The following is a 12,723-nucleotide window of genomic DNA, read 5'->3' as shown; positions in this document are numbered from 1 at the left end:
GTGTGTGTGTGTGTGTGTGTGTGTGTGTGTGTGTGTGTGTGTGTGTGTGTGTGTACGTGTATGTGCACTCACGGTATTCCGATCTCAAATAGGTTGTTTTGGATGAGCTGTTTTCCCAGCATGGTGATACAAAGCTGGATGCATAACTCCATAAGACAACCTGCATGGGCACACTGCAGGAGGGGAGAGAGAGAGAGAGAGAGAGAGAGAGAGAGAGAGAGAGAGAGATATGAAAGAATGATAACAGGAAGGATAGAGAGTCTATAGTCTCACAAATTACGGCTTAGAATGATTAATCACTGAATGCCTGGTTTAGCTGGAAATTTCAGTTGACACAGTTCTTGTTAAATTAAGCATTATTCATACTTATGGAATAAAACACACTTGAGCTATTAGTTACTGGCTAGGTGATGGATCTTCATAACACTGAATACAGTAAATACAAGTCCAGGATCACACTCCACTTTATAGTTCTGTTTTTTGGTCGTACAAACTTTTGTGTCAAGATGCCCTTTGGTTCTGAACAGTTGTGAAGACAAGAAGATACAGTATGTTAATGTTGGTCTACAAGCCTTTCAGAACGTTTGGCCCGCTGGTTGACAAACACTAGCTTAAATAACTCGTCCTGCAATAGCAAGGGAATGATTCAGTGACAACTGGTATGTGTTAAGAATACGTTAGTTTATTGCTGCACAAATGCTTTGTACACACGTCCTCCTACTGTACATACAGTACAGTAAAACCTGTTCAGCACTGACTGTCGCAGAATTTATTCACCTCCCATTAACTTAATTTACACTACAGCCGTCCAGAAAAGTGTGCCTGCCTGCCTGCCTGCCTGCCTGCCTGCCTGCGGCTAATCTTGTGCACCACTGGACCGATCAACACCAAATATCACCTCCCATCCTAGAAAGAGAAACATTAACGGACGGAAATTGAAATTTGGCCAAAAAGTGATTTGGTCTGTTGGCCGAATGTGACCTCACAAAGTGATGTTTTAAACTGGAGACCCTCGTAAACCAATAACATCTTGGAAGTGTTTCAAAGGACTTGCCGTATGTGCCAATGTTTGTTTAGCCCTTGTTTAACACCATTAGATAATTGTCTATAATTGTGCTATCCTTTTAGCCTAAGTGTTTTACTGTACCTCCGTGCTCTTTACATGTCTGTCTAATAAAGTATTCATTGTAATGTAGAAGTACTTTCTTTGCATTAGTGTCACTCGATGAATAACATACATAAACCACTTTAGCCCTATATTATACCTTGGCTATCGCGATGCGTTGTGAGCTTGTAGATCGGCTGTTTTCAAACCTTTTGTACTTTTACTTTTACTTGTACTTTAAGTACTTATTGATGCCAATACTTTTATAGTTTTATTCAAGCACATTTTGAATTCCACTCTTCTACTTGTAACAGAGTATTTCTATATTGCAGTATTGACAGTATATACTTTTACTTAAGTAAAACAATTGAGTACTTTTTCCACCACTGTTATTATAAACTCAGCACAAAAAGAAAGGAAACTTGAATTCGGTCCATTATATCTCCCCTTTAATAATACCAAAGTGTATTGTGTTTATATACTTTTTATTGTTGATTCGTAACCTTTACAACGAGGTACAGCTTGTAAGCATCGGGCATTCGAGGCATGAGCTACAGTACACAGCCAAACGTGTGGGTAGCGCCGACCAAAATCTTGCCAAAATGGCTTGCAATACTGTTCTACTGGCATTTGCTCTCATTATGAGCTTCCCTGACACTGAGCTTAACATTAATCATTAACCCATGTAAAAATGGCCAATATGTGTTGTTTTTTTTTCTTTTCCTTATTACTGTGGGAGAGTGCAATCATTCAATGCTCCAAGCAACAAAGGTGAACACCAAAAGAACAGTATTGCAGGCAATTGCCAGGCCATTTTGACCATTTTTGGAGGGCCACTACCCACACATTTGGCTGTGTTGCTCATTCCACGAATGCCAGATCCTTACAAGCTGTGCCTCGTTGTAAAGGTGACAAATCAACGATAACAATGATATCAAACACAATACCATTTGGCATAATTAAAGGGGGGATATAATGGACCAAATGTTGGCAAATTTTGGGTCTGCGCTACCCACACGTTTGGCTGTGGTTATCATTCCACGAATGCCCGATGCTTACAAACCGTACCTCATTGTAAAGGTGACAAATCATCGATAAAAATTATATAAAACACAATTCAAATTGGTATTATTAAAGGGGAGGTATAATGGACCGAAGTCAAGTTTCCTATCTTTTGTGCTGAGTTTTTAATATATTATATACATAAGGATCTAAGAAGCTTACTCAATGGGACCTAAAATGTCCATGAAGTCAATATGAAGCCAATATTATCTGTTCCTCATTTAAAGAGCTTGTCTTGGGTAGTCTACCTATAGCCTCAGGTTGAGAAACACTAGCTTAAATAGCATAGCAAGGCAAAGGAAGCTTCAGCAAAAACTGGAATGTGTTAAGAACACTTTATTACCGCACTGTTCTATACTTGGCAAGCAGGTGCGTTCTATTTGGATGGTTGGATGGATGGATGGAAGTACCACTAGGACACCTCACACCTGTCACTATTGTGATGACAGGGTGTTGGCCCCAGAATAGGGACTCATGTGCCAGTGGTGGACACTAACGATGAAGTATATTTACTTGCCGTCGGGCAGAAACCTCAATCTCCTAAATTTGGAGGTTTGATAATACAGCAGCATCGCACAAAAGCATCAAAAGTAGCAGATCTGCAAGCTCGAAACGAGGCACATTTTGAGCTTGTTGATCTGATATTTTTGCCATTTTGAAATTTCAATCCTGAAAACGAGCAGTTTTGGGACAGGTTTTCACCCGTCGATTTAAGTTTTGAGTATCTGCATTTAATAGAGTATTTGTATATTTTTGGAAACTTTCACCCCACTACATTAGAAAAGAAGACTTCCGCACACCCAGTTCCTTTCCAAACAGGTGCGTAGGCGACAAGACAGTAGCCTATAGATGGATATTAAAGAGCAACATTTCGGTCGTGAGACCGTCCTCAGGCTTGGAAACGTTGCTCTTTAATAACTTGTTCTCTTGAACCTGGCAGTGTGCGTGTCTAATCTGTCCAGATCTACCCCAATACATTTCAAGACACATACTGTACATTTCACTCCACTACATTTCTAGGAAGGGAAAAAGTATGTCATGAATTAACAACTTAAGCCCTATTTCAAATATAGTGAAAATAGCGACGCAAGTTGAGAGCTTGTACTGTAGATCTTGTCATTAGTATTAGACTAGCCCTTACCCGTTCAAAGATATGAGCTCCGAAATGATGTGCAGTGTGTGGCCAGTGTGGGTTATGGGATGTACTGTGCACAGTGAGGGATGGAAAGTAACTTTAACTGGTGCTTGCATGATAATATGTAGGAGCATCAATGTAAGAAATACCCGTTTCGTTTAATGGCTACAGAAATACTGTGTACTGTGTATACTGTGTATACTGTGGACAGACACTCACTCAGACAGACAGACAGACACTCACAAGATTTCTGGAAAATCTTTGAATTGTTTTAAAAATGTTTACAATTCAAAACAGCAATGCATTGATATCAAATATTTTGATTTTCTTAGGAAACTGTGTGTTATGTTCATGGTTTCACTCAAATCTTGTGTGGTTTAGGATAGGGTACATTTCATTAGGTTTTATTAGGGATGCACCAGTATACAAATTAGCTATATCAATAACCCAGAGTTAACCCTATTTTTAAAGCTACAATCTTGGGCTTACGTTAATGCTATTTTAGTCAGGAATACTCACGTCAACTTAGATTTAACCATTTATTGCAATGGAATACAAATAATCTTGGCGTTAAAGGGCTCCGCGCTCTGAGATGTTCCCTGAATCTTTATTCGAGCAACTCGATGCACAACCATCTTTATTGTATTTTGTGCATCGTTGCAATTATCGCTCTCCCTTGGGAGAGGTAGACAAAGTTCATATAGTACAATGTTTTGGATTGATTAATTGATACTGTCATCACATCCTTTCATAATGGATGCAATGTTCAAAATGTAAAATCAATGCATGACCAACCCTGAACCCTCATCACTGTGGCCTACAAATGAAATGCCTCTAAGCAAACGATGTCCTTTACTTCAGCAAATAAACTAATATTAAAAGAATTCTATGCCTCTGTATCTTTATTAATTTTCATGTTATTGTGCCAATCCAGGGAGGGTTCACTCCACCTGTATGCTCAGCAATGTCCCTGCTATAGATTCTGATGTTTACTTTGGAGTTTTATTGTACAATGACATAGTTGTTGAGACAAAGCAGAACATTTCTTATTCATAGAGATTTTCTTAGCATGTGCAGCATTTGAACCGGTAACCTTCTGATCGCACACACTGGCTTGTATTCAAACCAAGGCTGGGCGATATTAGGAAACCTTCGATATACGATAAGAATTGTTGAATACCTCAATATCGATTATTACCCACGATATTAGTAAAAAGCATTATATTGTTTTTTAATGTTTTTTCTGCTTTAGGTAAATTGCCTGCCTAACCCAGATAATGAATAGCATATCCATGCTCGCAAATTGCACAGTACACATAGAATAAAGAAATCAAATGCCTTATTTCCATTTTCCAAAAAATGTTTTATTGAAATAACCACACCTGGTTACAGTGCTGTGTGCATGCATAGTGTGTCTGTTAATTAATTTGACACATACACCAATACCTCATTTCAAGCCGTCTCGCATGTTGATACCGCGATGAATTTTCGATATATTGCCCAGCCTTAATTCAAACCTTTTGAAAAAAGTAATACATCATATCTGTTGTACCTGTCTGTATATCTCTCAGAGGAAGCAGTAACTTTCAGTGTGTTTTTTTAAGAACAGCGCTGCCTGACATTTTGTATGCCAAACTCGTTCAGTAACGAGACAAGGCCACTGGAGGTCGCTGTGCCAAAACTCAGTTGTCTCGTCCAGAGACGAGACAAAGGGTTAACTTTGTTACGTGCAGCTGCATGCATGGTGCGTGCCCTGTGAGAGACCCTGGTGCATACATCATAACGTGACAAGCACAGAAGCTTCTCTAACCTGACTTTTTTCCCAACTAAATGGGTGGCATTTGAACAGAAAATTGGTCTGAACTTTACTCGTTGACTGGACCACCCGAGCAACCCGAAAATGTTGCTATGTCTTTCACTGCCTGGCTTCTCTTACCTTTTAACGTGGGCGCTAGAGTTTCCATCGTGCGCAATCGGACACGGACTATGCATCGTGTGTGTGCGGGTATTTCATCAGCTTCGAAACAAAACTTTTTTTTAAAAATCCGTCCAGCCGTTGTCTATTTATTTGTAAGCCATGCTGTATACACAAAAAGCTAACGGCCGGAATAGAGGATGGACCATCCTGCTTCCGGTTTCGGCCTCAATGTTAATCGGTCAGTCTCCATAATGGGTCTGTGTTGAAACCGATCGCTGAGGATTAGTTCCGGCCTATTTTAGTTTCGCCGTGATTAAATATATTTTTTCTAATTAAAGCTTATTAAATTCTCGGGTTCCTCGGGCCTGGCGGAGAAACAGTACAAAGATTTTTTTTTTTTTTGGCAGATATTGTGTAAGAGGCACTTTGGAATACCAATGGAGGGTACTATCAGCAGAGTGACTGTATGGACAATCATTTTGATGTCATAGGACCTTTAAGTTGTTTTCTTTTGTTTTTTTTATATAAGCAAGAAAATGTGACTTAAAGACCTTCAAAGCACAAGTTGACAGCTCTCTCTCCAAGACTAGCCTACGTGGAACATTCTGCCATGTTGTTCTACGCAGCAGCACATATAGAACACATTGCTACAGTTATGAATAAGTGATAAATAAAATGCGTCTGCAGACATTAATTTAATTTAATTTAATTAATTAGTTGGTGATAGCTCATTCATGATATAAGTTGAGTCATTTATTAGTGGCGAAAACGTTGCTTCATAACCACGCAATATTTGCATTCTGTGTGGATGTGGCCATGAGTCAAACAGCCGTTTAAATGTGAATTAATCACATTATCTGGGTGTGTAAGGATCTTAAGTGTCAAACCATAGAATTGTGGTGCACAGTAAGCGACTTACCTCTTCCATCCTGTACGATCCAACAACGTACAAGTAGCTTCCTGGGCGGCCCACAAGTCTGGAGAACAAACACAACCACCACAGTCCATTATTTGATTATTTTTGTATTATTATTTTCTAAGCGATTATTCTGTAAATTAGAAGCGCATTTCATTATTACTATATCAACAAATCAACACAAAGAAATTAATTTATATATATTTATATATAATCGATTAAATTGATTCTGGATGTTCGGGTCCCCATCCGTAATCAATGGGGTTAAATTTACTGTAATCAAATTTTTGTCTTAGGAATGCGACAAATACAACAAAATAGTTTTGAACTCAAGTCTCCATGGTGTGAGTAATCAATAGAAAGAAAAGTAATTTTGGGGTGAACTACTCTTTTAAGCCCTAAATACTTCCTTCTACAACGCTGTCATGTGACCTACAACCGACCTAGCAGGAATTGAAGACGTTAAAGAGTTGGTTTGATTCTAATATATTGACACTGAACCTAAGTAAAACAAAGTATATAATATTTGGAAATCATATAATCAACACTAATAAAAAACTCACAATAAACGAAATAGAAATTGAAGAAGTGAAGGAAGTCAAATTTCTTGGAGTAATAATAGATAATAAAATAAGTTGGAAGCCTCATATAAATTATATAAAAACTAAAATAGTAAAGTCAATTGCCATACTTTATAAGGTCAAAGACTTTTTAAATAAATATTCACTATACATGTTGTACTGTTCCTTTATACTTCCATATATAACATACTGTGTGGAGGTGTGGGGAAACACGTACATAACAAACACTAATTCGATATTCCTTCTTCAAAAAAGAGCAATACGAATTGTAAATAAAACAAACTATAGAGAACCAACAAACCAACTCTTTATTACATTAAAAACACTCAAATTCAAAGACCTGGTTGATCTCAAAACAGCTCAATTAATGTACAAAGCAGAATACAAATTATTACCCCACAACATCCAAAAGTTGTTCCAAGCAAGGGAGAGCCATTATGATTTGAGAGGGGTCTGTATGTTTGGTCAGCCACTAGTAAGGACAAATGCAAAACAGCACTGTATTTCTGTTAAAGGGGTGATTTTGTGGAACAATTTAAGAGATGAATTAAAGCTAAGTGCTTCATGGAATAATTTCAAGCAGATGTTCAAAAAGGACACAATTAATAGATATAGGGTAGAATAGCTGTATACAGCAGATTTGGTTGAGATCTAAAAAGATCTATAGAGTATATGCTGGGCTTGATTGATTCAGGCTGTCTTTATTTGTTTGATACAGGGTGAATAACCCTGGGGCAGAAGCCTAATTATGAATATGATGATTGTTAGTTAAGAAAATTAATGATGGGGGTAGGACTTGATAAGTTTTTCAAACTTCTTCCTACTCCTTTTTCGAACATGAACTTTAATTTAAGGATGTTTTCAATATAATTTTGTTGCCGTTTGTATTTTATTTTATCTTCCTTTTATTTCCTTTGTCTTTTATACTCATTTTAAATGTTCGAAATAAAGAAATAAATGAATGAAAAAATGAAAAAATGAAATGAAAACTTACAAGCTCACAACGGTGCATTGTGAGCTTGCAGATCTGTGATTTTTACCATTTTAAAACAAATTGAACTTTTTTTGCCTATAATGACATGCCCAAAATAGGGACGCCAGGTTGAAAGTAGTTAAGTGGACATACAAGGTTTCCAGCCATAGTGGAGTAATGTTTCCACTCTTCAGCGTGTTGAATTTTCAGGGTTGTTTCTTTTTATTTGACTTGAAAAGTGATCATTTTCTTAATGACTTCTTAATGGAGTTGTTTGACGGTTCATGGAGTCCATGCAGCTCTGGGGCATTTCTCACATATGTTAGGCAATCAGAACCATTATTTAGATATAAATTATTTATTATAATATCAATCCGAGCACAAAAAGTAAGGAAACTTGACTTTGGTCCTTTATATAAAATTAGATAAAAATGATATCAAACACAATACCATTTGGCATAATTAAAGATGGTTCTTGGAAACATCATTTTGGCTAACTGCCTCAGTTTTCCAACTGTGTAGTACAGAACCACAGAAGTTATGCTGTTTTTATTGCCTTTTAGTGCCCTTGGGTGGGGGGTGTGTGTGTGTGTGTGTGTGTGTGTGTGTGTGTGTGTGTGTGTGTGTGTGTGTGTGTGTGTGTGTAGTCACTATTATGTAGGCAATAGAATTACCAATTCAAACAAATACTACTTCTGTCCATAACTCCACTGGGTACAGCAACGCATCTGAAGGGGTGTTCATCCATCCATCCATCCATCCATCCATCCATCCATCCATCCATCCAGTATCTACCTACTGTACCAGGTATATCCATATTCTTTCTTTTAATCTTTTTTCGCGTTGCGAGCTTGTAGGTCTGCTATTTTCAGCCATTCTCTGAGAGCGACACCATCGCGTGATGGTGCATAAATGAGGCCTTTGGACATACAGTACATACCTGCCCCTGAAGAAGGCCAGGTAGACGATGGGAGTGAAGGCATTGACAAACTTCAACACAAAAGTCTTGAAGATCAGACGCTCCTCAAAGCTCTTGTCAGTCTTTGGAACCTCTGAAAACATTTAGAGAGAACACACATTAAAGAGGGGATTCTGTTTTATTTACAGTCACTATAGTGGCTGTAAACTATAGTGGTTACTTAAGTACAGTTTTGAGGTAATTTTACTTTACTTGAGTATGCCCATTGTGCCATATTCTATACAGTACCTCTACTTCACTACAAATCAGAGGATAAAATACTGTACTTTTTAATTGATTAATTTATACAGTCTGTACTTGGAGTGCTTGGATAAAATGCAATTAATTTGGCAGATGCTGAGAAGTAGAATAAGTGTATGTAGTGAGTAGTGCTGGGGTAATGTAGCAGAGATAATTAGCTCAGAGAGGGCCAGGACATCTGCTCTCTAGGTTTGCACATGGGTGCTCATCTGAAATAACATACAAATATTTCAAAATATACAATTGACCCGTCGCTAAGCCTCTCCCCAACCCGTCCTTGTCCATTACTATGTTAATAGCGGCGGTTACTAGAAGGAGGAGCCATGGCAAGCTCCTAGGGCTGTCACAATTATTACATAATCGTCTAATCGCAATTATTTTACATAATCGCGAATATTTTTCCATAATCGTCATAATCATGAATGTTGAAAATGTTTATTTTTTTTTTGGTCAAAAATAGTGGAAATAGCAGATCTACAAGCTCACAACGCGTCGCATCGCGACGCGTTGTGAGCTTGTAGATCGGCTATTTCCACTATCAATGTTATTTTTTAAGTAGAAAGTTGTCAAATATGTCCTTCATTTCTTTGTATATTTAGGTTATGTGTCATATCTGCCATTTGCAACTTCAAAGCCTAAAAGCCAAACAGAAATGTAAGTATCAACGACAAAAACAACAATTAAATCGTTAACCGCAATTATTTGAGTGACAATTAATCGTTATCATATCGTGACAGCCCTACAAGCTCCCGGAGCAAAATGCAGAGGGGTGTTTATACGGGACTTGCAACTCAGAAGAAAGATATCCATAATGTTTAAAGGGTGGTGTTGTATTTTTCCCCTTTCCGAAACCAAAACCACAAGAGATGGATTAAACAGAGTGGAAGACCTATAACCGCCCGTATAATACAGGATCGTTCCGTATTTGGAAACTAAAAGACGTGTCCCATATGAACTGATACGGGACGCAATTTGTTACGTATTTTATCGGATATCGGATATTTCCGAACCACTACTCCAGAAAATTGCAATGATTCCTTCAGGATATCTTTCACTGAAATCAACTCCAGACAGGCAGATGAACCCAGGTGTGAACGCTTGCCAGAGCTCTTAGTAACTAATGTGGAATTGGACAGGTTGGGGAGGGGCTTAGCGAAGGGTCAATTGGCCTAAGACATATAGATTAAACCAGTTCAGTGGTCTTGTGGTTAGAGTGTCTGCCCTGAGACTGGGAGGTCGGGGTTCGAACCGTGGACAGGTCGTACCAAAGACCAAAAAACGGGACCAAGTGCCTCCCTGCTTGGCACTCAGCATCAAGGGTTTGATTGTGTGTAAGTCCCTGTCCCTGCGACATACTAGCGTCATGGCCAGGGGGTGTACTTGTACATCAAACTGCCTCCCTATGGGCCTCATGGCTCGGCAAGGCTTACTTAGTCTCGCTATTCAAGCTGTACACGCAAAATAATAATTTGTTTCCCAATGTGTCCACAATAGTCAAAATGTGACTAAAACATTTTGTCTCTTTTTGTTTGTTTTGAAATTTAATAAACCAGTAAAATGTTTCCTGTATGGCGATAATTACATGATCTTTTAATCTGCTAAAGCTGTACAAACATTTTCCAAAATAGCCAACCAACTCTAGCACAAGGTGTCGCATCACGGCACGCTGTGCTTGTAGATCTACCATTTTGGACAATGAGTTTGTTTGCCAACGAAATGGCCAACAGTAATGATGGTGTGCTGACCCAGCGTGGTGAGCCAGCGGGCGATGACGGCGTAGATCTCGTCCAGGATGATGATGACGACGAGGTTGATGACTGCAGCGGTGCCCTTGACGGTGGCGCGCACGTTGGATCGTGCCGCCGGGTACGAGCTGATGTGCAACGCCGCCTTGATGCTGATCCTGTACAGGATCACCCCGAACACGATGGCAAAGGTCACGCTGATCTGAAATATCCATAGATTGACCTTTTTAGTTACAAAAAAATGCATAGGCTACACAGTACATGAGCATATCGATGCTGTAGGGCAGAAAAAGCTTTTTCTCCATGTACTTTTTGTCTCAAAATTAGCAGATCTACAAGTACAGTAGAGGCTTGGTTTGAAAATAAAAGGCTGATGGAAATCATTCCTTTTTTCCCCATTAGAGGTAGGAATTGTGCAGAGAGGGAGAAGGAGAGAAGAAATGGTTAAGGCAACACTTGCTCCACAAGTTGAGTCAGTTTGTATCTTATTAATGTCTCCCATTCGATATGAATGGTTGACAATGACAGTACAGTACAGTTAGTTGTTGCTAGCTACTCATGCTGGCGGACTTCACTGTACTTATGTTTTGCAAATGCAGCCACAGGGTGGCGCTACTTGGAGTAAGCAAACTGCTGGGGCAGTTAGACACACACACACACACACACACACACACACACACACACACACACACACACACACACACACACACACACACACACACACACACACACACACACACACACACACACACACACACACACACACACACACACACACACACACACACACACACACACACACACACAATTAGCTACAGATTGCATCGGCATGGACAATATTTGACAGTGTACACATGTAATCAAATTGTCTTATTTTCTATATTTTACAACTCTGTCCGGTTCTAATGTGAATTGAATTAGGAGTCGGACGCCTAAAATATTTCTTTAATTGCACAACATATACATTGTACAAATGCCTCACGCAACTCGCAAGACATGTAATTCTCCACAGTCTGTGATATACTGTGACTAATGCACTTGAGAAGTTTGTAGCTACAGTACATGTCTGCAGCAGATCTATGTTGAAAGTTGGTGGCGGGAAAAAAAAATGCTTTGCACTGTTAGCTGCCAGTGATAATGCAGCATAAACATGTGTGAGTGCCACACGCACACTGAGGGGGTGGTATTCAGAGGACAAAAGAAAAACGTAGCTAATCTAACTCAGAGTGTACCTAAAGTGGAACCAAACGGACCCATTCCAGAAAGCCTTTTCAGCTACTTTCATGCAACACTCTTGTATGATGAAGTAGGGCATTCTACTCAGCTACGGCCACCCTGTTAGCCTGCAGCATATCCATGCTGTCGGGTGGAAACCTTGTATGTCCACAAACGTTACTTTTAAGGAAATGGTGAGAGAAATAAAGGACATATGCTCTAGTACTTTTCATCGGTTCAATATTTATAAAACCCACAGACACACAACCACCTTCACTTTGAAAGCTTTTCCAATATAGCAATAGCCCATCGACAAGCTCACAACGTGGACGCGTTCTGAGCTTGTATATCAGCTATTTTTGCTACTTTTGTATGACAACGTGGGGTATTAATTTACGTAAAAAACATAGAAAAGTATAAATATGGACAAATGAGGTTCCTGCCCGACTGCAGCATATAATAATATCACACACTAGAGTATGAGATGACAACACTGCTTTCAAAGCACTGTAAACCAATACAGTCATAATATAGTTACCTTTAATGCCAGTAAAGCAACTTGGATGTGGATTGGATAGGATGTTGTCAAAGAATAAAAAATAATATTTCTCGTCTATCTATTTTATTCTATACTTTTAGATTACATACAAAACTCCACAATAGCGTGTTTTGGGTGCTTTGTGGAAAGTTGTTTCCTTTGTTTAAACAAAAGAAAACTGTCATGGCCACTGCAAAATAGCAAGTTATTTATGAAAAAGGAAACATAAAAAGATTATGGGGATACAAGGTTTCTGAACGACAGCGATGATTTACAACTTGAATATTGTTGCCGTCAAGCAGAAACCTTTTATCTC

General features: G+C 38.9%; 1 protein-coding gene across 1 annotated transcript in view; it reads right to left on the bottom strand.

The window, feature by feature from the left end:
* Window positions 1-12,723, bottom strand: part of ano1a (anoctamin 1, calcium activated chloride channel a) — a gene marked incomplete at both ends in the record, with an annotated part of 100,967 nt that overhangs the window by 11,941 nt on the left and 76,303 nt on the right. The window contains 4 exons of the mRNA XM_080730140.1: window positions 73-173; window positions 6,140-6,197; window positions 8,631-8,742; window positions 10,655-10,856. Of these exons, the coding sequence (XP_080586266.1) occupies window positions 73-173; window positions 6,140-6,197; window positions 8,631-8,742; window positions 10,655-10,856 (473 nt within the window). The remainder of the gene's footprint in view (window positions 1-72; window positions 174-6,139; window positions 6,198-8,630; window positions 8,743-10,654; window positions 10,857-12,723) is intronic.

Source organism: Nannobrachium achirus (genome assembly GCF_963921795.1).
Source record: "Nannobrachium achirus genome assembly, chromosome: 7".
NCBI lineage: Eukaryota > Metazoa > Chordata > Actinopteri > Myctophiformes > Myctophidae > Nannobrachium > Nannobrachium achirus.
Note: the sequence above shows the minus strand (reverse complement) of the source record. Positions and strands in the feature narration are given on the sequence as shown.